The 26,595-nt window shown below is 42.3% G+C and overlaps 3 protein-coding genes across 6 annotated transcripts in view; 1 reads left to right on the top strand and 2 right to left on the bottom strand.

Moving 5' to 3' along the window:
* Window positions 1–4,427: 4,427 nt before the first annotated feature.
* Window positions 4,428–7,383, bottom strand: LOC121624118 (probable G-protein coupled receptor 141). The gene is made up of 2 exons (XM_041961733.1): window positions 7,099–7,383; window positions 4,428–6,482 (listed from the first exon to the last, which is right to left on the bottom strand). The coding sequence occupies exon 2, from the start codon at window positions 6,480–6,482 to the stop codon at window positions 5,526–5,528; it is 957 nt and encodes a 318-aa protein (XP_041817667.1). The 5' UTR covers window positions 7,099–7,383; the 3' UTR covers window positions 4,428–5,525.
* Window positions 7,384–8,561: 1,178 nt separating this feature from the next.
* pign (phosphatidylinositol glycan anchor biosynthesis, class N) lies at window positions 8,562–20,380 on the bottom strand. The gene is made up of 29 exons (XM_041961354.1): window positions 20,121–20,380; window positions 19,438–19,682; window positions 19,066–19,187; window positions 18,882–18,980; window positions 18,575–18,681; window positions 18,074–18,198; window positions 17,785–17,915; window positions 17,551–17,670; window positions 17,341–17,381; window positions 17,182–17,241; window positions 16,914–17,006; window positions 16,567–16,622; window positions 16,184–16,262; window positions 15,686–15,868; window positions 15,417–15,556; window positions 14,895–14,994; window positions 14,664–14,756; window positions 13,974–14,065; window positions 13,203–13,308; window positions 12,962–13,070; window positions 12,098–12,200; window positions 11,916–12,018; window positions 11,408–11,494; window positions 11,110–11,165; window positions 10,701–10,776; window positions 10,326–10,399; window positions 9,895–9,937; window positions 9,729–9,781; window positions 8,562–9,609 (listed from the first exon to the last, which is right to left on the bottom strand). Exons 2-29 carry the CDS (start codon window positions 19,659–19,661, stop codon window positions 9,486–9,488), a joined length of 2,799 nt encoding a protein of 932 aa, XP_041817288.1. The 5' UTR covers window positions 19,662–19,682; window positions 20,121–20,380; the 3' UTR covers window positions 8,562–9,485.
* A 448-nt stretch (window positions 20,381–20,828) lies between these two features.
* relch (RAB11 binding and LisH domain, coiled-coil and HEAT repeat containing) overlaps window positions 20,829–26,595 on the top strand; it is a 33,629-nt gene continuing 27,862 nt past the window's right edge. For all 4 annotated transcript variants that reach the window (XM_041961304.1, XM_041961303.1, XM_041961302.1 and 1 more), the window contains exon 1: window positions 20,829–21,340. In XM_041961304.1, the coding sequence (XP_041817238.1) occupies window positions 20,887–21,340 (454 nt within the window). In that variant the 5' untranslated portion in view covers window positions 20,829–20,886. The remainder of the gene's footprint in view (window positions 21,341–26,595) is intronic.

Genomic DNA, 26,595 nt, shown 5'->3' with positions numbered 1-26,595 from the left:
GAGACAGCTCACACTTTATGTTCATCACCTTCTGTTTGTGTGTATCTGCACACACGACCCGGGGGTTTCTTCTCACAGGCACATGTATTTATGAATGTATGTGTGAGTGTGCGCATGAGTGCGTGTGTTTATGTCCTTCCCAGGCTTCCTAATCTAATCAATAGTGGAGTAATAGCACCACCACCTCAGCAGATATAATCTATAAAGACACAAAGTGAAGTGGAAAACACTGATAAGTTCCACAAACACCCTTACATCCAACCCTCTCTTGATACAGCTTAATTTACGTATTTCTAAATTAACAGGCCATATACAGTAAATTATATTAACCTCACTGGCTAAACCTCTGAAACCTGATTTTACTTATGGCATGGTTAACAGAATATTTAAATTGCCCAGTGCAAGAATGATGAGCCAGTCTGCATTGTAAAAGCAAGGGAGACTCAAGCTGTCTAAGGAGCAGCATGTAACATTAACATAAATGTAAGGTTCTCACACTTAACATGCTTAGCTCACTTATTGTGAAACCAGATCAAACTTCCAGAGACGTGCATGTTGAAGAGAGGCAGGGGACCTCAAAAGTGAAAATCAAAAGCGCAAGTTAAACAGTTATCCAGTTATCGGCGAGCTGCCTCCTCTGTCGATGCAGGAATGCTGTAAACACACTTTAATTTACTGCCATAAACCAGTTAAAATGTCCCAACCCACCCATTTCACATCAGGAATTTCATTGTACTAAATCTTATTGCGTGGCGTAAAGGTAATCAGTTTCAGGCATTGTGTTAGAGAGGACTGTAAATGATAAGAGGCAGGATTATCTGAAATTTGATTCCCTACATCAGTAATGAGTGGGTCAGTCAGAAAAGCACCTATGAGCAGGCATGGGGGTAATATATTGCCACTGTGGGCACAGCAAATCAGAATGCACATCATCACAGATTGCTTACTGGCATGAAGGGAAAGAGCAATAAGTATCCAGTCACAGGGTAATAACAGATATATTAGTTAATGAGGGAGGCTGAAATAAAGAGGCTGAGGGACAGAGACGAGAGAGAGACAGAAGGAAACAGAGAGAGAAGGAAACAGAGAGAGAGAGGTGATAGAGAGATTACATTTTAACCAGGCAGTGAGGTCAGGCCTCCTGACTCATCAGGTTTGTGATGAGCGACGAAGAATTTACTCTTCACAGTCACGTTCACAGTCACCTAACACACAAAAGGACTGACACAGAGCGCTGTAGCACGAGTGTACTTCGCTGCATTAAACAGGGAATAGAAAGTGTAAACTCGCATTGAATGTATGAAGACAGACGGGCTAAAGTGTGGCTATTTATGCTGCGTGTCAGTGGGTAGCTTCTTAGAGGCTATCCTGTGATAGCCACAAAGATAGCAAGACTTGTGCTTTGAGGCTTGTTCGTGAATCCAGCGTTCTTTGAAGCTTGAAATCATTTTTACTCAGTAAGTATTGGTGAAAATGTTCTTTTTTTATTCTCACCCTCCACTGTAAAGCACAACATTTTGAATACTTGACAAGTCCTGCCTTTATCTGTTTGGATGTTCCACACACTGAAGCTAGTCAGCTGTTTATTTTAACTTTGTTCAGCACACTAATATTTTGCAATCCTATTCAGCCATGCTTTGGTGCAAACGTGCATCCCAGTAAGTTCAACAACATCTAGGCACTGAAAGCATCTCCAGCTGCCCCTACTTTACCAAAACTACTGACAAACACATTTTTTTAATTTAATCATTCATTTTAAGCAGGTAGTCTCATTGAGATTGTAATCTCTTTTTCAAAAAATACAGTTTAAGCACAGACAGACGCAAACAAACATGTTTGAAGAGGGAGATCTGAACTGTATCAAAAGCAGACTGTAGATTTGTAAGAGCCAGATTAAGAAAAGGGACAGTGCCATATGAAATTGTGTCATCTGGATAAAAAAGGAACATTACAATTTGGGTGGCAGAGGTGGTACTGTTAAATGTATGGAGAATAAAAGAGGATCAAAAATGGACCCTTGTGGTACACCGATACTAACATTAAGGGACTTGACTTTTAACTGTTAGAGACTACTGCCCAGAGGAGTCACAAAACCATTTAATGCATAGTATTTTGTTCCAATAAAGTACCATGATCAAGTGAATCAAATGCTTCAGACAGGTTTCTGAAAAGTGCAATACAGTGTTGGAAGGCTTCAGTGATATCAAGTTCACCTAATGCAGCCATAGTTGTGCTGTGACTTCTCGAACATGTTTGATTTAAATCCTGATTCCTCTGGCTGTTATATGATTTTTGACTCAAGTCAAGGTCTCCAAGTTTTTTTCCTAAGCAGGACAATTCTTTAAGTCGGTAGGATCACCTCCTTAACATATTATACAGATTTTCAGAAATTTACCTCATGCAAATGATCAGTAAAAAACTGTGATCTTGAGGTGCTGCAATTAATAAATCAGCACTGAGGTGAAGGAGGGGAGGATAGAAATTATCTTAGATTTGTTTGGGTTTGAAGTGACCTGCTTACTGAAAACTTCACCTTGGCTTACAAATGTAAAAGAGCATATTTGGTGACTAGCCTGCAGATAAAGAGAGCCAGCTCTTATGCTAGCAGTAGTAGTGAACTGCTTGTTGTCCATATTACCAGGTGAAATGAAATGACGATTAAAGTGATTTCACTATTAGTGCGGAAGCTTACTGATTTTTCAATTTTATATGCTAAAAACTAGGTAAAAACATGAATTACCCATTCATAGCAATACCAAAAATAATAAAGCCATTACAACTTCTTCAGCTGAGAACCAAGCAGGACGTGATTCAGAAACCTCGTGTCCGCCCAGCAACCAAAAGCTATTTGAAGCCATAAAACCCAGTGCTAAGAGCCTATCTCTGTGTGAACTGGCCATAATGCTGTCGCTTCTATTTAGCTTGGAGGTTTTAATGCCGATCATCCAGCCAACTGACTCTAGTAAACCACTACTTCCTGATACCAGAGCAACAGTAAAAAAGGATACATGGTTCAGTTAAATATGATTCATGCTGAAAACTCTACAGAAAAATCTCCTTATTTTGAGATCATTAGCTGCATGTTTGTTTGTTTTTTATTGCCATGTTGTTCAGTTCTTAAATTGCTGCTGGGATGTAAGGCTCGTGCAAATTAAAAGAAATATGTGAATTAAAGAATCAGCCTAACTTGCCGGTGACGCTTCTAAACACTAAACAGAGGACAGTTTCCTCAAATTTAAGAGGTAGTTGCAGGCTTGACTCAGACTCAGACAAGAGTCTGAAGGCTAGTTTAGTCAATCACGTTCACCCTTAAAATAGAAAAAAAAACTTCACAAAGTTTGCTAAAGGCTAGTTCTTAAGCTCTTTTAGATTGAATTATATTGTGCAGGCGCTTGTGTCCACCTCATGCATATCCAAGTTCTTACTTTTAGCAGTAGTATCATAATGATGCTGATGGTGCACCAGAGGAGAAAAAAACACAGTGCAACTTAATTACTGTCTTCCTGCTGAGCAATACGTTGCTCTCCAACACTGATCTTCTTACAGATCACATCCTCGCACAGATGATACGGGTTATCACATGATCTTTACAGCGCAGCATGCGTGACAAAGTGAGTCTATCTTATCTGTTTTCACAAAATGCTGTCTGCGGGCAGAGAGGCGAGAAAGCTGTCGTTAAGAAGTGGACAAAATGCAGAAGAAATTCTGGCACACTCACACAACCACATACTGCATACATTACTATTCAAAATGACACCAGCTCTGGTTAGAGGACATACAGCAGCAACTGAAGTGTGTGTGAACTACAGAAACACATGATTTAGTACAACATGTTACCAAACTTCCTTGAGAAACTGCTAAAGATAAGCTTCATTTCCTCCACAAAAGGAACAACTGTGCTTATAATTCTCGCAGCCAATGTGGATATTTTGCATATCAGTGACAATATACTTCACAGGAGGAGTTTGACTTACCTGTGTTTCTATTTCCGTCTGGGATGTGCATTTATCCAGCTGTACCGTTGTACTCCGGTAGTGAGCAGCCCCTCAATGCAGCATTAGTCTAAGTGACACTAAGAATGCCTAAATGGTAAAGGTGTTCGACGACATTAAAAGGAAAGGTTGGAGAGCTGAGCAGCCTATAATTCATGGAGCGACACATTGGATGGCGCCACCATTGCCCTGTCATTAGATCGATTTACTAAACAAACTCAAAGTAGGGTGGGGATGTTAAACAGTAACCCAGCGCCATAAAAACGAAAAGGAAAAGGATCACCAGGTGTGTGTGTGTTTGTGTGCTTGCGTGTATGTCAGCCAGGGCCTCTAACACCACCTCCGAGGGCAGAATGTAAGAGATCCAAGAGGGCCGAGGTAATGTTTCACAAAATAATGGTGAAAAAGTAACAATTTTAGACATTTATTTCTCTTCTCAGCTGCGGAGCTGAACACTACAGCTATGTACACAGGGGTTAAGTGTTCGCAAATACAATGAAATACATTTACTTTTTCATTTCCATTCACATGTCTTTCACATTAAGTCACATTTTGGATAAATAATGTGGGAACTGTAAGACCGATGGCACAATCCAGCATTACACATTTCAGGTTTGAAGCCTGTGTAGTATATATAAAGACCAGCAGATGGCAAGAGTTCATTCATTCCGAGTAAAAAGCAAAGGACAGAGTTGACAGTACTTTAATTCGTTCAACATTTTGATCAGTAGGAACACTGTGTAAGTGGTGTCCCGGTAGCCTGTTGGTTAAGATACATCTCACATAACATTAACATCCAATGTTCAGTTCTGGCCTCAGGTGTTTCTTTTATGTCACACTTTTAATGAGTCGCATAGCAAAAAACAAACAAAACAAAAAGAATGCAGCACATAGATAAAGTAAAGCATGTTACAGCTGACAGAGCTTAGATTGGAGATTTGGTCTACCTGGTTTTGTACTTTAGGTCGACCACCCCTGCACTTCAAAGTTTCCTTGCACCCCCATTTAAAATGAAATACAATAATAATAATAATAACAAAAACACATCAGATGCTTTCTTTTGTGTCCCACCTGAAAAGATTGATTCACGTTGCAACCTTCCTTCTGTGTCCCCCCTACATGCATCAAACACAAGGCAAAGAAAAATGTCTTTTTAACTTCCTCACCTTTTGTAGGAGACTGCCATACAGGAGACCTCACCTCAGAAAGTATCCTGATGGTATTAAGCTCTTGCACTCAGATGCACAGTCAGCACTGGAGGTAGTTCTTCAGGCTCCTCTGTGCACTTCGCAACTTATATGCTTCTACAATTGTCTTTTTAAATCATATTTTATCTATATTAATTCAAAGCTAATCTGTTTCGATAATTGTTCTTATGCCCTTGTGAATAATTGTTATATCCAATTGTCTGCCTCTGTGGAGATGGACATGGGTAATATTCCTATTAAAAACTTTGACAAGGCAACAGCGAAGTAAAACGAAAACGCAAAGGAAGTCTGTTGACCCCCTCACACGCATCCTATCGGCAGTTTTTTAACTAGCCTTTCCTGGGAAGCACATGTAGCAGGTTCTCCTCCCCAAGAAGGTGAGCATGTCCAAACAGTTGAAAGTGGTCAGACTCAAAAACACCTCGTTGACATTCTGCAGTTCAATGTTCTCCAGGTAATTCAGCCTGAACAGGTGGTAGGGGATGAAGCACACCACCATGATGAGGGCAAAGAACAGACTCTTCAGCTGAGCCCCGAAGTCTTGCTGAGAGGTGCATCCCCGGCGATCCTTCCTGTATAAAACCCTCAGGACATTGGCTTGGAGGGCTGTCAGCCCCGTGGCCACCACTATGATCAGCGTGCTTATGATGTAGTTGAACACCTTGGCAGTAGACTCTATATTTTTGCCAAACTTGAAGCAACGTGTGGTATTATTGTTGCTGTCCAAGCGCTTTTCAGCAGAGTCTTTGCCATAGGTGAAATAGATAATGCAGGGGACCACAACAAGCACCACCATCCACACCACGGCGCTGAGCAGGAGAGCATGAATCCTCTGGAAAGAGGCCACCCACGCAGTTTTGTGGTAGAACGTCATCAGGCGAGTGATGAGGATGATCACATAGAAGATGAAAGACATGTACATGTGGATGTGTATCATGCCGCTGACCACTTTACACCACCCAAGGCCCAGGCTCCAGTGGTTGGTTGCGTAATAGTAAATCCTGAAGGGGACAGTGAGGAGGAAGGTGAAGTGGGCGAAGATGAGGTTGAGCACAGCGATGGAGGTGATGGATGTCGTGCTGGACTTCATGATGTGCATCATCAGGCTAAGGCTGATTGTACCACTGAGCAGAACCACAGAGTAGATGGCCAGAAGGACTGTGTGGTATTCATCTGTATTTTTATTCTCATCTGGTGGCTTCGAGGTTCTGAGAAAGGAACTTGTGGCCGTCATGGAGCTTATGGCTGTGGACTGTGCGCTTTGGGTTACCATGGAAGTCATCTTAAATAAAGAAAGATCACATAGATATTAGATGCACATCAGGTACAAGATAGAGAGAAAAGGGAATAAGTTATAGAGTTAGCTGAAGAATTGGAGCTACAGATGGAGGAATAGATCAGGAAAGGGTCAAGGGTCTAATGATCGAGGCTGGCATATGTCGTACAGATTGCAATACCCCATGAGATGAAATTGTGAAATAAGTCTAATTGCCTTGACTATTAAAAACATGAGTTACAAATTAAAAAGACAGAGAAATAAAAAATACATGTAAGTAAAAATTGCCTGATTGATCGTATTTTTGACTCGTCAAATTATATTTTACATACTTTTACTGATTCAATACAGATCATATTTGTTCACATAATCCAGATCAAGGCGTTAACCAGAGTTTAATTCTAATCCGACATGCTGTCTTGCAAACCTAACATGCAGTCTAACAGGAAACAGAACCGTTAAAAAACAAACTTAAGTGAAAGCACTTAAACATCATAAAGTTTAAAAATAGAGATACTGTTGACAGTGGAAGTATTAACAAAAGAGCAGTGCCTCAATGGAAAATTGCATTATGAATGATGATAAAGTCCAAACCAGAAAGTTTATCAGTAGATTTACATACCTTTTGGTGCAGAAGAAGAAGAAGAAGTGGCTGCCGAGTGCTCTTGTGCGTGACAATAAGGCATTAAATTATGTGTCTGTCCTCTACACTACATCACATCATCACCAGCAAGCAGTTGTTCAGTTTTCACACTGTGCAGGCACGGATGGGAAAAGCTCTAAGCCCAAGAAAATGATGTCTGCGTGTGTGTGTGTGTGTGTGCTGTATATGTATGCGACTGAGTGGCAACTTCGTGTGGAAGTTAAGGTCCGGACAGTGAACTGTGTCCGCGTGTGTCTTGTCAGAAACCAGCATCCAGTTTTGCATATCGTGTGAGTTGTGTGTGTGTGTGTGTTTGTCAGAAACAGGAGGTGGGTGCACACAAACATTCGCACAACCACAGAGCTGGTCGCTTCCTCCTTCTGGTCCCTCCTCTTTATATGCCTGTAATATCATATGTGCAATATACACTTAAATGCAAACCATTACAATATGATGGACTGTACATAGAGAGACTGCCTTACTGGCGATTAGGGAAATGGAGGAAAGTAAAGCGAAAGAAAAGGTGCATGAGTGCACATAAACACATAGTATGTCTTTTGCTCACCATTACAGATGACATTTTACATCTATCCCATTATATTACAAGAGGACTAAACAGCACAATAAAGCAAAATCAGCCTTTGGTTTTGAAACAAATGCTTAACCGTGAAGAGCCTTTACTGTTGGGGCGCCTAACACTGTCATCACATGCTAAAAACTGAGATTTGGTAGCAGCTTCTGCAAGAGAGTTGGTCGGATATCATTCAACTAACCTGAGTTACTTGTATGTGCATACAAGCATACACTTTAATCAATTTTATATCATATAGCTAAAAATCAATTCTGCAGAAGTCGTGTTCTCCTTGTGTTGAGTCACTTAGGAACAGCTCACATCTCAGATCCCGATGCAGTCTCGGTTAAATACTGCTCTCAAAACACTGCATCAAGATCAGTGATGAAAGTGGACGGCCTGTAGTCGGTACTCTGAGTTGTACTATCTGGCCACAGCATTAGCTAATTCAAAAGAGAAGAAGTGAAAGAGGATGTGGTAATGCAAGCTGTGATGTTGACACATGTTGCTCTCCCGTGAATATCTCAGCAGGCACTATGTTTGATCTGAGGCACATACTGCACCTCCAGCTAGCAAGAGAAGGGATGACGTTGCAGGCCTTTGGGTCCGCAACGGAGCTGAAAATTTATGGACATATTATTTATTCACTGCATTTCCCGACACGGTGAAGAAGAGGAAAACCCCTTGTAATCACCCTGACCACAAAGCAAGGTGACACCATTTTCTTAAGCTATTGGTAATAGTTTGAGAATGCATATATGTGAGCTTAGTCAGTACAGGCAGCAAAAATTACCCATAGAAATGCCCTACGGGTTGATCTGTTGGGAAGACAATGTCACACATCAGAAGTTTTTTTTATTTTTTATTTTGTTCTCTCTGCTCAGAAAATACTAACCACAGCAGCACATGGCAACATTCTTAGTTACAGACATTTACCAAGGACTTTCCAAATGCAGCCACAATCCTTGTGCCGGCCACTAGTGGCGGCTGATGAACTTTGATGAACTGGTTTAATTCTGTTAATGGTTGCTGCGGTGCAACACACTGTTGCAATCCACTCCCTCAGTTTTATTGGTACATACATACCAACAATAAATTAAAATAACATCCCTTTTCCTTCTAAACAATGTTTGGTTTGAAGCAGCTTGACAGGAAATAGTGTTACATACTCATGAGTCATTGAGTTACCATTCTTTGGTGGGTCATAAATCAGCGCCCTCGGCAAAGGCATAATTCACAGTCAAATAGTCAATTCATCAATGATTAATGCAAACACAATGCCATTGAAACAGAGACGTGGTGTACAAAAGAATACAGTGCAAACAGTACTCTGCAAAAGTCTGGGGCCACTCTGGCAAAGTGTCCTATTAAAAATCATTATTCCACACACTAAGTGTTTATCACGGTGGGACGTCTTGATTAATTTAAAAATGCATTACTATAACAACAGCAGCTGACAGCCGGCGAGAAGATGAACACTGCATTTTCTACTGTGAAACCTGAAGTAGCTCTCTATGGTAACCTGTAAACATTTTCACAGATACTCATGCTGTAAATGCTTCAAGCAGTTCTGTGATGACGAGGTTCGGGGGTTTCCAGAACTCAATTTAGCCAAGTGGTGTGAGAGTTTTGCATCGTGCCATACAGTAAACTGAGTCCTAAATATCCTATATCCCATATCAAACTCTTGTTAAATAAGGCAAATGCCATGTAAAAAGTCTAAAAAAAGAAAGTCAAATAAATATATATTTGATTTAACCAGTATGCGTGCCTGCACACACAGACATATGTTCATTTAGGGGAAGTGCATCTTGGGTCTCCTCCACAGGATGAGTCTTTGTGAGGTGAAGATGTGTGTGACCACACTGAGCAACATCAAGAAGATGGTCATCGACATCACTATCACATAATGGCTAATGCTGCAGGAGACAAAAAAACATATTTATGTGTAAGTGCGTGCATCACAGATAGAAGGAGGGGTGAGAGTGGGTGTGTGAGTCAGGTTATTAATTAGTAATGTGTCTCCCAGTTAACCTACCTGGTGCCAATGTCCAACCAGCTGCCGTAGTCCTGCACGAGGAAGAAAAAGTGCTGAGGGGAAAAAGAGCGGGTTAAAAATTTGTCATGCGAGGTTCGCACCCAGTCTGCTCAGCGGGAAAACTAAGGAGAGAAAGAACATCTCGAATGAACAGGAAACGTCTTACCAGAGCCATCAGGTCGGAGATGACCAGGACAATGAGGAACAAGCTGGGGAAAAAAGAATAAGAGTCAAAAGAAGTGAGGAAGGAAAGTCTTCCAAGCAAGGTTTTTCATATTAAAACAGCCACAACGGCACATTTGCCTCATGCACAGGCAGTAGAGTTACATCGTCTTTATGCACAATGAACCACTGGAAGGAAAAACACATTATTCAGTCATTTGAGTCAGTTATTTTGAGCTTAAAAAGCATATGGCTCTGTCAAACTTAAAGCTGTGTATAGTTTGAGATCAAATGCATCCTTCAGTTAGCGCGGCTATGTGAGACAATCACAGACCTCAGTGCCACAACCATCACATAAGTCAATGATAAACACTTGTGACTGAGCTGATGCATTTGACCTAGTGTCTTATTTTAATGGCAGCAGCGGGGAGTTACCTTCTTGACGAGAGCTGTGTTGCAACTTGGATGGTCTCAAATGCACACATTACGATTATGAATGGAATGATAACCTAGAAGAACAGAGGACCAGACAGCCAAGATTGAATCAAGACGTCCAGGGAAACACAATTCATTGAGAATGTCTAGCATGAATGAGCAATGTGGAGAATTTGTGCTAAACGGGTCGCTAAAAGGGCCAGCAGGCTGAGAGATCATGCCTGCTGAGAGTCAATACAAGACAAGAAAAGCTGGTTAAAGCACATTTAAATGTTGTTTCCCAGACAAATGCCTCAATAGGCTAGTCACAATCTCCAAGACTACCTCACTACGACCTCCACAGATGCACAAAAAGGCACGGTTAAAATATGGTACCTTCCACATCATCAGCCCTCCCATGATGAAGGGGTTGAAGACAGTGAGGAAGCAGTACACAGACGCTGGGTCAAAACTGGACGAGAAAAGAGGAACAAGTGGAGACACTGTGAACAACCTCGCAGAAAGAGACAAAGGCATGCGCTACAGCCTGTATTACTGTACACAGCTTCACAGATCACTTATTTCTGCTCTGTATTCAAATGACACCTTGTGGCACACATCAGTGAGACTCATACCAGACATTCACGTCACCTTGTCTGGACCAGAAACAGCCACATGCACGCCCACGCTGCGAGCCCCCCCAAACCCTAACCCACACCCCACACCACAAACTCAACTTCCTTCCACTTACACACAAGCACACACACACACACACACACACACACACACACAAAGATGTGCATACCTGTTGATGGAAGCTATGTTGCCTGTGCCGAAGAAGGCTGTTATTATAAAAAATACCTGGAGGAAACGTACAGTCAAGGGAAGACTTGAGACAATGTTAAAGTAATCAGTTTGTTATTTGTAATTATACACATACATCAACTTTAAGAGTGTTTAATTAGATGGAGTTTGATCTGAACAACAGCTTCAGACTCCCTGGAGGCGGAAGCACTGCTTCTCTGCTTGTATTTGTGTGTGTGTGTGTGTGTGTGTGTGTGTGTGTGTGTGCGCTTCAGCTAATGTCACTGTTGTAAGGATACAAAAAAGTAAGATCTTCTGATGTCATCCAGCTTCAGCTGTCGGATCTTGGTGATGTCGATGTTTGCAGAGAAATCAATAGTGGAGAGCTGGAAGAAAGCACACACACACACACACACACACACACACACACACCCAAACAGATGATAATGATCAGTAAGTACTGAGATCTTGTGTACATTATGTAGCACTTTATGTAAACCAGCTTCACAGATTACAGTGTGTTATCATGCGGAAGGATTTCCTTGTTTGTTTGCTTAAAATAATGGCATTTCTAAGAAGTGCATATTAGGTTCATTTTATCACTACAACACTTCAGACCAGATAAGACGAGGCTCCACAATCTATATTTACATAAAATCTACACGACACATGAAAATATAGATGTAAATTAAATTTGATGCAAGTTTCCAGCGCAATAAGTAGACACACACTTGTTAGACTTTTAAAATTTTCACCTCAATTTGCTGCTTCAACAAATCTAAGTTTGGAAACACATAGCGGTCCCACCTCTTGTCTGCCAGAGACGCCCTGAGCAAGCATAGCTTCCTGTTCAATGTTGATCCACACAAACATCAACCAAGATAACACAGGGGGGAACAGGGCCTCCGACCTGGGTGGGGAAAACACACACATTAGAGATCTGATCATTTGATGAAACTATGCGGGACATGTAAGTGCAGCCATCCTACCCGGTGCTGAGCAGTAGGTATGTGGCGCTGAGAGAAAGGAATATGCTGAGGAGTCGGTGGAAAAGTCGTGTAGAGCTCAGCAATGGAACCAGCATAGAAGATGCTGAGAAAGGAGAAGAGAGAAGGGTGTGTTTAGCAATAGAAGGGCTATGTGACATTTTAACCACAGCTTCCTACTTTTATAAGCAAGTTAATGAGGTGGGATTTGGACAGGACTGAAATGATTGGACTTTTATCTTAAATATCTGATCAATAGTTAAACTAGAAGGGCACTCAACGAGTGCAGACCTCCACCAAGGCCAATAGTCCACTCTTCTATGATATGCAAATGTACCTTTCCTCAGTCACACCATAGCTTGAGAAAAAGGCGTTACTACAATGCCGATGTTACAATTGCTCTGGTCCTCCCATGAAACCACCGTCCCAGAGTGCTCCATCACAACTGCTCTCTGTGTGGAGTTTGAGTAACCACATGTGTCGGCTATCCCAGAGGATTACTGGTGCCAGTGAATGTGGATTGTGATGTTTTGACTATGTTTTGTCACTACTGAACTTCATCAACTGGATCTTATGGTTCCGCTGAGGCCAAATGTCCTGAATTTGCAAGGTTCATGAATGTGGTTAACACTGACACTAATTCATGTATCTGCCCTTTGATTCCGACCTGCTACAAAATGCTACACCCTTCCGCCAAGTTTCATGAACATCGGCCCACAAACATCCACTGAGCTGAAAACACAACCTCCTTGGAGGAGGTACAAATACATAAGTGGTGCATTAATGTGATTAGAATCTCCCCAGGAAATTCAAAGGTATTGAACATGGACATCCCCAAGCATCTTGTGCTCCCCCACACCCACCTACCTAACGTGGCCCAGCTGATGATCTGATTAAGAAGTGGGAGGCCCTGTTTCTGCTGCAGGCTGGAGTGTGTGAGGGATGGCACGTACGCACACACTGCCACATGGAGCATCTGTTGAGTTTGAGAGATCCGGATGTATTTTTAGAAAATGCAGAGGCGCCGACCCAATCCCACACACAAACACGCACACACACACACGCACACACACACGCACACGCACAACTTGACATGTGCTGTAGTTACCTGGGTGATAAACTGCTGTCTGTCGCTAAGGTGCAGCGGTGCTCTCTGTCGTGATGACCACAGGTAGCAGGCTGAAGTGAAGAGAGTGAGGAGACCGGCGCAGGTGCTGAGCAAACAAACATCATATGTTACCTTATTAGAATAACATGTTCAAGGCATACAGCTTCAACTGCACATGTGTGTTGTAGTAAAACATACTGCTGTTAATTAGCAGTTTATGAAACCACTTGCATGTCTTTTTCTATGGAATAGCTGAGACTCTGTTGAGTCTGAGAAAATAACCCCAGTGATGTCACCAGGGGTTACCTCGGCTTGGTCATGAAGACTACAAATCTTAAACGGCAAGCCTGTGTCACGACTGAGGCTGTGGAGTTTCAATTCATCGAGATGACTTGGTCATTTTCTTTCATCATTTCACAAAATGCACAGTGGTTCAAAATAGTGATTCAAAGCTGACATAATAAGTTATTGAGGTTTGTTGTTGTTGAATTGCAAAACAGTTCAGTCTAATTTTATTCTATGTACATGTGATCTTGCATAAATTTGCCTTATTTTGATATACCTACATATGCTATATTGATTCCGACCATCCTTAAATAATTTCCAGAAAAGCAATTTCCTCACTCAGTGATGATGCTGAAGATTTCCAAAGTATAGAGAAATAAAACATGTTTGTAACTGACTTGCATGAATGTGGCTTTTGATTTTTTACATAGCATGACACTGTGGTTAACTGTCTGATAAATGTAAGCAAATAGAGGAAACACTCACACCAGATGTATGTTAGGCTCTCTACCCACAACAGGCATCAGGGGGAAAGCAGCCAAACACAGACAGCCAAGACACCAGCTGACTGAACGGAACTACAGAGACAGAGTCAATTGGTTCATATAGTTAGAGGCAGTATGTGAGCTGATAATCAAACAAACTAACTAAAGCTGCGGTCAGGTTTAAAAAAAATATGTATGTCTAACACAACAATCCACCAATATTTAGTCTAATAATTTTCTTTACATTATTGTGGTAATTGTAGACTTAATATTATCAGGACAGATTACTCTAAATATGTCAGATCAAATAGTAACATTTGGTACTGGAAATCTAAGAAGAATTAAACAGGTTGAATAATTGATTTTACCGATCAGAACAGTGCCTAAATAAAAAAAAAGCTTAAAAGACAGAAAAGTTAGTGGATAAGTAGAAAAGGTTTCTCTCTTATCTATTTGATTATTCATATTTCATCATCTATTCATTGAGGTAATGACACATGTGTGCCAGTTGGACTCAAATTGTCCATTTGATACTAAAAATCCATCAGTTAAGACCTCTGTGAGCAGGAAAGTTTGCTACTGTGTTTACTCCACCTTGTATTCTCAAACCTCCACATCATTTTCTATAAAAATATTCACACTTTTCCCAGTGTCCTGTGACTGCAGGAGCCATAATCGGTGGCGCTGTTACCTTGGCCTTGCCCGAAAGTCCCGTCAGGAAGGGCCAGAGCGAGAGGACAGCCAGGCCCACAGTCAGCATGGCGCGATGGAAGAAACTCACCACCTGGGGGCAGCAAAGGTAAATGGTCAGGCCTATACATTGTGAACAATTGGTAATATGTTCTGTATGTGGAGGCCAGCTACAGAAATGCTGTATTGGTGCACTGAAGCAGAAATATACATACACATTTAAGACACCTACCAAAAGCTCGATCCCAAACGCCACCAGCACAAAATAGCCAAAACATTTCCACAGTGGCAGAGAGGGAGCTGAGCGAATCAAATCTGTTAGGGTCCCAGACCTAAAATTGATCATGAAAGAGTTTATTCTTCCTGGGATAAAAGAGGAAAAAAGAATGAAAACTGCAAAGGCCGTCCTTTTATCCATTTACAGAGGAGAAACGTGAATATATGAATACAACGCCACATCAAAGGATCTAATTAACACCTCACTGCAGCTGATCTTCACATGCGTGAACAAGTATGGCGGGGTAAATTACATCCAATTAAAAACTGCTACATCCATTGATTGTGGGGATCTCCATTGATGTGTTTTGATATTTGCTGACACCCTTTGTCTGTGTGTGGTGTTTGCTCCACCGCTCTCTGAGGACAGCATGCAGGGAACGATACACATTTCTTTAACTAGACTGTAATGAATGTGTGCAGACGTGTTTCATGTTGCTATCCACTTCACATTTCCTCAAATGCGTGTGTTACTCACTCTTTAAGGACAGAGTACCATACAGGCACAGGCAACAGGCAGTAAATATAGTAGGTAATGGGGCTCCTTTGGATAAGCAGGAACACCGTGATCACCGCTGTCACACACATGCACAGCCTTGCCAGGGTATGGCTGGGAATCTGCACACACACACACACGCACACGCACACAGGAGCAGTACCAAAAATGTAACTTAACGAGAAATTCCAGTTTCATTCACTTATTGCAGCGGCAAGAGTCTTTAGAGGGATGCTTGTGTATGCTCTGACCTGTTTGAGGAGACTGGGACGTCTGTTAAGGCTGGCGTGAGTCTTCAGTATGACTAGGATGACATATGAGGTCCAGCCTACGAATCCCAGCACCACGCTGCAACCCAGGAAGAACCGGTCGTATGTGTGGTAGTAGACCAGACCCTCCAGAGCATGGGATATGAGCGACTGGCACAGAGAGATCTGACAAGAGGGGAAATGAAAGGGAGTGCTTTAGCAAAGGGAAACATGTCAAGGAGAAAGCGGAAGTGGGATTGATCAGCAATGAAAACAAACAAAGAAATTTGGAAGGAAAATGATACATAGATTTGTTGATATAGGAAACATTTACAACATTTTAGATCCACTGGAGTCAGGCATAACAGTGATTAACTTTCAACTAGTCTATTACACAAGATTTGCATAGTTCACTATATACATCATGTATCAACACCATCTTGATCTATTTAAGTACCCAGAATAAATCTAAAACTGATAAATCTTATTTCGAGTACTCACAGCGTCCTCATACTTCTCCAGCTGAATCAGTATTCTGGCCCTGCGGATGAATTCTGCCTGTTTTGACTCCGTCAGTAGTCTGGGGAAACAGGGAGACAGAGCAATAAAGACAGAGTGCGTGAAATTGCATTTAAATGTGGTCTTTGGGCAAATAAAGTGTGCCTCATTTGTTTGCTTACTGACACAACCACCATAGTATAAACAATGCGTTGCCCTGCTTCATTGTTGTGCAGGCCAGCAATAGAATACATCAGCAGTTGTCACCTGGGTATTGTTCTGATTGCGAATATCTCAAACATGTAAATTCGGCACAATAAAAACGCTGTTTTATTGTGTGAAGAAAAGTCCCGTTATTGAGCCATTAATTCACTAATTGTACTTACTGGTATGGGGTGAAGAGAAAAGACAAGGTCGTCTCCTTTTTCTGCATCATTTTCACCTATGAAAACATAGATCACTCAGTCACCATAGATTTACATAATTGAGTTACAAGATTGGGTGATAACATGGTGGTTAAAGCTTTCATTTTCAAGACTGCTATAAATCAACTAAATACAGTTGAAGATGTCTATTAATGGTAACATATTAGTATAATTTCAACTGATAATACTGTTACTAATTTATTACAAACAATAACTGCATATTTACCAAGTTTAACAATTCAGTAATGTCCGTTGCAACATACTAATGATCAGCATGTCAGTAATGGCAGAGCTGAATGCTTTCATACCTTGAACTGCTCCAATACTTGAATAGCATTAGTGTACATGCTCTCTGCCTTGAACTGGTCACTGTTGTTAAGGTAGAGAAGAGGTAACACACCCTGAAGAGGCACAAATACACAAAAAGGTTAACGTAAAGTTCTAAAAACTGTATGGTGATTTACATATTTACAGAAAACACTGTATAATGAGCATGTGTGAACACAGAGTTTCTATTAAATAACTGACCGTCTTTCAAAATTCATGAAAGACATTCAGTCCTCTGTCTGGACTTACAACAGAGTTGACGGGAATGGGCACGCCGATGAGAGAAGCCATGAGGGTAGCGATGTCTGCCTGCAGAAAACAATTAAAAATAGTATAATTAATAATAAGTAATAAATGAATAAATGATGACAGTGATGTCATAAACAGCGCCATGGCCATGAGCCTTGCCTGATTGACGTCAACTCTGCGAAGGTGCTCCAGTTTCCACCCTGAGAGAAACCATAAGGATGAAAATCAGCACAATGTAGAGCCAATAGAACATACAGTATATTGTAAAAATGGAAGAAAGAGAACACTCATGCTTTCTTTTTTGAAGCTAAAAAACCTGCTTGTGAGACATTTAAGCAAGCAGCTGAGCACAGATCTTGAGTTTAGCACCTTGGAGGTAGCCATCATTGTATGGTTGGGGTTCAGTCACCCTGTGGGCTCTTTGAACTCCGGCTCCCCACACCACTAAAGGGGTGAGCGTCTCAGAGGGATGGCCTGCACCGTGCGAACCTGGAGACGTGAACACGAACGCGCAAACAATGCAGACAAACACAAACATCAACGGATGGTAGAGAAGACTCCAGTGAATTCACATACCGAAGAGCGGACGTTTTTTAGGCTTACCCCAGTTTGTCATGCCATGATCAGAGGTGAACACATAGGCCGTTCTGCCGTCATAACCAAAGAATTCCTCTACTGTCGACACCAGCTCAGCTACACCAGAGTCTACTAGACCAATATTGTCCAGGTACTCCCTACAAATAACACAAATGCGAGATGATGATACCACTAGTATATGTCAAAAACGAATGATCACATTCTGCTATATTTACGTTTCACACAGCGCCCCAACATTTTGGGAATCGTGGCTGGAATATAAATGGCAAAACAAAAAGAAACCACGATGTCTTACTGTGACATTGGTCTGTGAGCATGTCCGTTTGTGTCGATGCCAAGCAGGTGCAGGAAGAAGACAATCTTATCCTCGAGCAGGCTGGCCCTCAGAGTGGAGTTAGACCTCGCTGACTGAAAGAATGACTGGCGCAGAGAGAAAAATAAAGAGAGTTGGATTTATTTAAGGCAGCAATGTGCAAATCCTCACTGAAAGTACCGAAGGAGTCGGATACTGTCCTTAAACCTCTGTTTTCACATAAAGCTTGTAGGAGCCGTGGTAACATCCGTTATAATGACCCCAAGTGGCTTCACATTTTGCCATATAAAAATGCTTTATTTGTCCACCAACATTATAAACACGACCCTGTAAAAAACCCAACCTGCTTCATTAAGTGACACTGAACATGAAAGTGGAAAATATGAGTTTTACACAAGCAAATATTTGCTTTCGCTTTATCGGAGGTTAGTATTCATCAGAACTAACTACTCATCATCATCATTAGGAATTCCACTACCATACTTTGACTTGAGTGAACACCCAGCTGTCCAGCCTGGAGGCGTCTGTGGAGGCAAAGTCCTCCTCTTCTGCTGGGTACGTGTGAGTATGCACGTGGTCTCCACTGGCACCTGGAAGAACCACAGCATGAAATGAACTTGTATGATAAAAAAGTGATGTCGTTAAGCTTGTGTTATTTAAGCACAAAGCTTAAATTTGGGATTTTTGATACAGTTTTTATTTGTGTCCTTTTGCTTTCATGTTGAGTAGGTTAGTGCTCTTCTGAGTGTGTTGTTTGCGTGGGTGTGTGTGCATGCATGTGCTTGTGTACCTTTGGCAAACATGGGCAGAATATCAGGGCTGCCCCAGCACCAGGTGTGCCTGCTCTCATTAAACACGGAGTCAAACTCTACTGGATTCTCCTTCCACCCTGAACGCACGCATACACAAAATAAAAGTCAATGCACTTGCAGTCAAGAACAGCAGCCGCCCGACATGCACAGATGCACAACTACCTTTTGCAACAGCGCTGACATCCTCATAGAAGCCAGCGATGAGAGCGACATGACCGGGACGAGACTCTGTGGGCACACGTGTGTGTGACACACCCCAGGTGCCCCTCTCCTCTATCACACTCCTGATGTTGGGAAACACACAGACATGCATACATTAACACCAGTTACTCTGGAGTTATGAGCAAAGCATGGGAAGACCTAGTACAAAACACACACACACACACACACACACACACACACACACACACACACACACAAATAGAATAAAACTCATTGCAACTATGCATATAGTGCTTCCTTTACTGGGTTAAGCTGGTTAATACATGCATAAACACAACACACTGAAGCTCACTATTCTGCCTGTTTCCCAACCTCAAGTATGGGGCCCTGGATGAGCCATTCTGCAGTGTGAAGAGGCTGTCTGCTCTGAGGCCATCGCCCACCACTAACACCAGTCTGGAGGCAGGGGGTGCCAGTGGTGTCACCTGGGGTGTCATGCCATGGACCAGGGGAGACGTGAAGTAGATGTCAAAGATAGAGAGGAAGAAGACCACGTGGACTGTCAGTCCGACCACGAAGAAGGTGATCACCCTCATCTTGAGTGTCAACCCTGAGCTCTGCAGCACAGCCAGGGGAGGATTGAGGAAGGAAGATTTAATGTGTGTGCAAGGAGAACACAGAAATGAAGACAGAATAAAACTGATTTGAGGCAAATATGGAGCAACATAAAGTTTCTCAGTCTTACAATCTGACTTTACATTCAGGGTTAAGAGGTTAGCTCAAATAGGAAGGGGTCGTTAGAAAGGTTTAGTATAAAATAGACAGGTTAAGCCAAAGTATTTGCCATGTAAAAAGTGCTTAAGGGCAGGGTTAGTCCTTCTGCCACCATATGCCATTAACCAATGTGCAGAAATAATGATATTAATAGTTAGTTCAGTACATTTCAGTGGTAAAAAGTTCCTCATTGCGCCGCCAGACTAGCAGACAGTGAGGGTTGTTGACAAGAGAGTGACATATAAATCCCCCGCACCTTTAGGCCATGCAAAAAGTCTTACCTGTACGCAACGTCAGTGGAAATAAAAACGGGGTCTCATTGACGAATGAATGGGAGTGCAGCACTATCTACTTCCATTTCGCCCATTAACTGATTTAGCTTCTGTTTTACCTTCGTAGATGACCAATTATATATCCAGAGACCACGACAGATGACGGCTTTGTTGTTCGAAACAAGATCAACGTAATCTTTACGTGCTTCCTTTTACAAAACCAACTGCTCCCCTGTCTAAGAAGATTAGTTCAAGAAATTCAGGTACTATGAGCGTCCATTTCCTTGTTGTGACTTTGACGTTTTACGTTGACGTTGACGTGTGTACGGCTGAATTGTGGGTACTGTAGTTAGAACATGTAGTCCTCGCCGAGCTTTTCTTTAAAAATGTACCCCTTTTAAAACGCTTTTAAATCAAAATAAATTGCTTCGCATTTTATGTTAAATAGTAGGTGTAACAGTGTGGTTTTACTGGAAATTATTTTCACAACTTGTTGTTCTTTGAATACACTAGCTAGTGTAGGCTATCAGCTGTCATATGTGCTCTGCCCAGTTTTCCATTCTGTCTCGTCAGTATCCAATTATATTCCATTATCCCATAAAAGAGGCGGGGTTTAAGATAACGTCTCTCAGGCTGGACCAATCACAGCTCCGTATTCTTTCCCCCTTGTCAAAGCCACCTACCAAACCTTAGCTAGCTTAATATCTATTCAGGAAGAAGAGAGTCTGATTATCTTAGCTAGCTTAGATTGCTAAAAAATCTTTATAGTGCAAAAATGGCGTCGGTCAACCCGTTTAATCTCAGTGATTCTGAGGAAGAGGCTGAACGGCGCCCTAACGAGACTGTTGACACAGAGAGAAGCCCGAGTGATGGGGCGCCAGGGCCGCCGCCAGGCAATCCTTTCTCTCCGCCTGCGGACGCCGAACCTCCGTCGCTCCTGCTGTCTAGCAACCGGACGAGCCCCAGCGGTGAGGGCATCTCGGTCTCGGTGGCAGCCACCTCCGCTATGGCAGGGAGCGCCGATGCACGGGTATCTGTGGATGTTATTGCTGCTCAGCTTTTACGGGACCAGTACATTCTCACGGCCCTGGAGTTTCACACCGAACTGCTGGAAGCAGGCAGAGAGCTTCCAAGGCTGAGGGATTATTTCTCCAACCCTGGCAACTTCGAGCGACAGAGCGGCACTCCGCCTGCCAAGGACCAGGTACTCGGACCTGGAGGACCACTGAGTAAGTATGCGCCCAGTGTTAGTCTCTTAGCGGTCAGCTAGCATTACACAAAGTTAGCCCAGTTGCTAGCTAGCGTTAGCGCAAAGCCTGGGATATGGAAGCCAATTGATCAGGAGATATCCGCTTGCAGCACCTGCCACCCTGATCTAAGGCCCGCAGCCAACAAGCGGGTTTTGTGGGTCAGCTGTGTTTGCTGACTTACACACTAGAGCACTGCAGAAATGTGATTTATCTACACCAGACTATCTAGCAGGGTGAGAAGAATGCGTGATATTATGACATACCTATCTTACGTATAAGGATCATTCGAGTGTTATTGAGCCCTGTACGAAAATACACGTTCCTCTTTCCTGTTGGCCTGAGGGAGGTCAGAGGTCAGATAAGCGCAGAAAAGGAAAAGGAGACGAGAAGAAGATGAGAAGGGTCGTACATCCTCCTGTTGCAATATTTTATTTCACTTTGGCCATGTCAATAAAGCAATTTTGAGATTGAAGAGAAATCTACAATTGGTAGGAACATAGCGCTTTGCTAAAGCATTATTTTCAGCAGGGCACTGTATATCCTGAATGGGGTTTGAACCTACATCACCTTGCTTAGGAGGCTTGTAAGTGGATTTGTTGCTCTGTACCTGGAAGTTTCCACCAGACCAGGGAGATAAATATTGCTTTGTTTCACTGCTCCAGGTTGTGCTGTATATCTTCATCACCCTCGTCCACTTACAGGACTTATTTGATGGAATAACCTGCAGCATTATATGGCAGCTGAAAAGTCTGACCATGAATAAACATGCAACGCAAATTGTAACCATGGTGTCAGTCCACGCCACAAGTAAATAAAGCCTGGCATAGAGCAGCAGGAGTAGCATTACCATAAACTTTACCTCAACTGTGGGAAAGCATGAGCCATTTGCATTAAATGGAATACAAGTGGCAAAACCTTTTCTTGTGGCCTTATGTCACGGAGGTGAGTGGAGCAAATCTATTTACACTTAAAACGGACCTGCATGTAAAGCTGAAGTCACCATAAAGCTCAATAAGGCTTCCTCTGCTTTAAAAGTAGCACATTAGCAACATAGCAACAACAGAGAGCTACAAAGGGGGGGGGGGGGGGGGGGGGATGCACCATTGAGCTTCTCAAAGTCTTGCACAAGTATATGAACTGTTAGGGGATTGTATGTGACTTGAAAGTGATGATGTGTATTATAAAATGCCCTTGTCTGCACATTTTTCTAAATTGGATCCTCTTAACGACTCTTAGGTTTTAATGGACATGATTCAGCTTGGTATTCCCCACTGCAGTGATTGGATCTCTCTCGTCAAAGTATCATTGTCTGAGCTCCAGGAGAGAAAGGATAGGAACAGTGTCAGTGACTGACCCAAATGGGTGGTTACACACTTACCATATCTTTTAAATAATCAGAAACGGACGGGCAGCAGTAGATATACAAACAGCCCTGAAAAATTAGGCATTTGCTATTTATTTATGTTATCAGTCTCTGTGAAAGCACATGCTCTTGGCATCTTGTCGATAAAGTGCCATATCACACCACTGGATGTGATTTGCCACTTGTGCTGTAGTTTGAAATGAACAAAATAAATATTGCTATCAGTATCTGCCAGAATTGGCTATGGTACATGCTGTCAGGATCGAGGGAGAGTGAACTGGGCCTGTTGTGTTTCCTGTCACAGTTTTTAGTAGGTGTGCAGCAGTAATACTGGCCATTCATTCAGGCTTTGCTCCTCATCAATTCCAGGATTCAAATCAGTGTTTAGTTTCCAAATGGTTCAGAGTATTTACATTACAGCACCGCACTGACTGCAATTGCAATTTTTTTCTTTTTTGTTGCAGGCTGAGCTGCCAGGCCAGATTATGAATTTTCATTGTATAAACATTTGGCAGTTTTCCAGCTGAGGCAGCCACAGCATATAAATAAAAGCTGAGGAAAGAGGGGATGTGGTTTTACAATCAGAAGATTTCTTTTCCCTCATTTGGATACAGTAGCAACGGACAACGACCTGATGTCTCAGGAGACTGAGTGTGGGTCCGAGGCTAGGGGCCAGAGGCTGTAGCAGATAGCAGATGGCAGCCGATGTCAAATTCACTGCAACCCTTGCCTGTCAGTATGAAACCGCACCCTGTAGAATTAAAAACATTTGAGGTAGACTGGCTCTATATACATATCAGAGACCACAGCAGCAAAGACAGACAACCGTGAGCTGTGTGTGTCAGTTGCAAAGGTCTGGTGGTTGCATTACCACACGAACCCCCAAAAGGTTTGGAGCATGGTAACAGAATAAATGTTTTATGATGATGCCTTCGAAAGGCGTGACAGGACTTGACAGCTCCCCTGTTGTGAAACTGACAGGAAGGTCATGGAGAAAGAGTAATCTCAGTCTCATTAGCTATTGATGAAAGTACAGGTTAATACAAATATGAAACCGAAACTCACTATAAGTCAAATCCACTGTATGCACATAGAGTAAAATATGAAGCAGCTGATGGGAGTCGATGAGAGAGAAAGCGAGGGACTCAGCCCAAGGCAATGTCACTTCTCTTTCCAGCACAATCTGATAGCCAAGACCTCATGTGATCACAGGACTGATCTTTGTCCTCGTGTTTGAAGGACAAAAGAAAGTAGTTGTTGAGGAGGGAGGGATACCGATCGAATGTCTTCTACCCGATTCGTTGACAGAAAAGCTTGCTGTTTAGACAGACAGTTTGCAGTATGATTTTTCAAACAGTAAGGATGCATTCACTAACTTGCTTGTGACTATCTGATTCTTGAGGACTGTAATCTGTTCAATGCCTAAACATCCTATGACTGGTCTACAGCTGTTTTAATAGCATTGTTCAGATATTTGGTGAGGGTTCTGATTCTTCTGATAATCTAAATGTATCTGTGTATCATCGTATTCTCTGCAGAAGGAAAATACAAGCACACACAATAGATCTTACCAACTAGAAGTGTCATTGATGCAATCGTTATGAATGCACAATCGGTGACTGTTAGCTGGAAGCTGATGATTGCAGTGAGCATGTGTATGGATAATGACTGTGTTACGAGCAGCATCATATGTGCAGCTGTTGCTCTAAGCCACATGACTCAGCAAGGCATCTCTCACCGCCTTGCTAATTTGCAGCAAAGAGGCATGAATGAGCCTCTCTACGCCCATCATTGGCTGCTCAGGTAGTTTCTTGCTCATATGACGGCAGGAGCTTTTAAGGTAGCATGCGAGTCAGTTAATTTGCCAAGTGGAAGGTTGACAGTAAGCTGCCACATGTAAGGAGTTTTCGTGGTTTGACACAGAAGAGATAGCGTGGGATACCAGGAAGTAAATCTGAAAGTTAATTTGTAGTTGCAGGCACCTACCTCCTGCACCCGCAAATAGGTCACATAGTAGTTTCCCATCATAAGATCGGTTAGTTTATTTGTTACTACTATTTTTGTGCCCTTCCTGTTGCATGTCTGTAAATCTAGCTCAGTGGCAATCCAGATCAACCACACACCACTTCCATCACAGCGAAAGTTTGTGAGGTAGTCATTGCCGACTTGTTGAAACGACCCTAGCAGGTGTCCCTCTTCCTCCTTTGGCCTAACCACACATGCGCTCTCTTTTTCCCCAATTCTTCCTCACTTTCTAATGTCTCTCCGCTCGCTCCTATGTCTGGTCCAGGGAGCTGGTATTGTGCGTGAGAGGGCGATATATGTAATAATGTTATTGAAGTGCTGGCCAGGCTCCATAGTTCTGGACCAGCTCCAACTGGCTGGCTGTTCATAACAGTCTGCCTTTCATTAACCTCTGTGTGTGTGTGTCTGCGGATGGATGCAGGTGGTTCTATGCATGCACATGTAAGTGTTGTGCATCCAAGTGCATATTTCTTATTTATTTGCTGTTACCTACATGTGTGAAATTCATATTTGCTCATATAAAGCCTAGTTCACCATGTTGCAGATATTAATCATATGCTGAGTTTAAATACACAGGGCTATTCAGTGTTGAATTTCATATTTTTAGAATCCTGGTATTGCGAGACAAATGGATGCGTGCAGGTTTGTCTGTGCATCATTTGTAATGTGTGCCCCTTTCTTCCATCCTATTTATGTTCTCTAAATAGCTGACAGGCTTGCCAAAACATCCCTCCCATTAAAAACGAGCTTGTTGGCTACCTCCTGACCATTCATCCTCTCTTGTCTCCTCGTCTGAATTTGTATCAGCTCTTTTTAAATCCATCTCTTTGTTGTCGGATAAAACTCTCGCTCCTCTACCTGCTTTGTTTTTCCACTTGCCAAAGCAGAAAAAAACTATCCTTAATAATGTTTGTCCTCCTTCTCCCGTTTCCCTGAAAAGCTCTTGTTGGCTTCCAAATTGTTTCTGTGAAATTAGTATTTTCATTACAACGTCCAGAGAGACAAAGTGGTTGATTAATTCAGTGTACAAAGAAAGGCCCACTTAGCTCATTTGTAGCGTGTCTTTTGAATGTGAAATGGTGACACTCATGTACTCAAGAGCATAGAGAGACACTGTGCATGGATTTGTGTGTGTGTGTGTGTGCGTGTGCAGCACAACCTGCCCTGCAGGGGAGCAGTGAAGCGGTGACAGTCTGAAGTGTCAGATCTATCACAGTCCAGACAATACACGCCACAGGCACAGATCTGAAAGGTCAGCCAGGAAGAAATACTTTCTTTTTTGCAACACACACAAAAGACATCTGTGCCTCTACTGCACATGGATATGGAATTACAGGTTTTTTGCCTCATACGCACATGCATACAAACATACTTACCCCCAAATAGCTGGCTTTTGTGGTAAGCCCTGTTGATTCACCAAATAGGTAGCAACATTTAGAGCAAACGTCCTGACACATTTTTGGAAGTAAGGACAGTTGGAAGCATTTTCTACAGGAAAAGGGGCCCGCCTGATTTCAGCATGACAGAACAATGACACACACACAGACACTCACAGCCAATGCAGAGACACTCTTACTCTGCAGTCACAGAACTGAGAGCGTGTGCGCTTTGTGGAGATGCATGGTCATGCATTTCAACATGTGACACACACACTACGTGTACTACGACGCCTGCAACTAACGATTATTTTCATCGTCACTTCATCTGGAGATTATTTTCCTGATTAATCACTTAAGGTTGAAGAATATTCTTACATTTTGAATAAATCAAGCAAACTAATAAGCATCTACTTTATATGCTTTTCTCCCCAAATTTAAGGTTTTTAACATCTGCTGTGGTATCTAAA

This window comes from Chelmon rostratus, chromosome 20 (assembly GCF_017976325.1).
Source record: "Chelmon rostratus isolate fCheRos1 chromosome 20, fCheRos1.pri, whole genome shotgun sequence".
Taxonomy (NCBI): Eukaryota; Metazoa; Chordata; class Actinopteri; order Chaetodontiformes; family Chaetodontidae; genus Chelmon; species Chelmon rostratus.
The sequence above is the reverse complement of the archived record's forward strand: the minus strand, read 5'-3'. Positions and strand labels throughout refer to the sequence as shown.

Bases quoted from the DNA above. Each gene is read 5' to 3' on its own strand.
- LOC121624118 (XM_041961733.1), bottom strand. From the start codon at position 6,482: ATGACTTCCATGGTAACCCAAAGCGCACAGTCCACAGCCATAAGCTCC.
- pign (XM_041961354.1), bottom strand. From the start codon at position 19,661: ATGAGGGTGATCACCTTCTTCGTGGTCGGACTGACAGTCCACGTGGTC. The intron at 17,382-17,550 runs GTGCTAAACTCA...GGTTTCTCTCAG, and splicing joins CAATGATGGCTACCTCCAAG to GGTGGAAACTGGAGCACCTT. The intron at 14,995-15,416 runs GTGAGTAACACA...GATCAATTTTAG, and splicing joins TGGTACTCTGTCCTTAAAGA to GTCTGGGACCCTAACAGATT.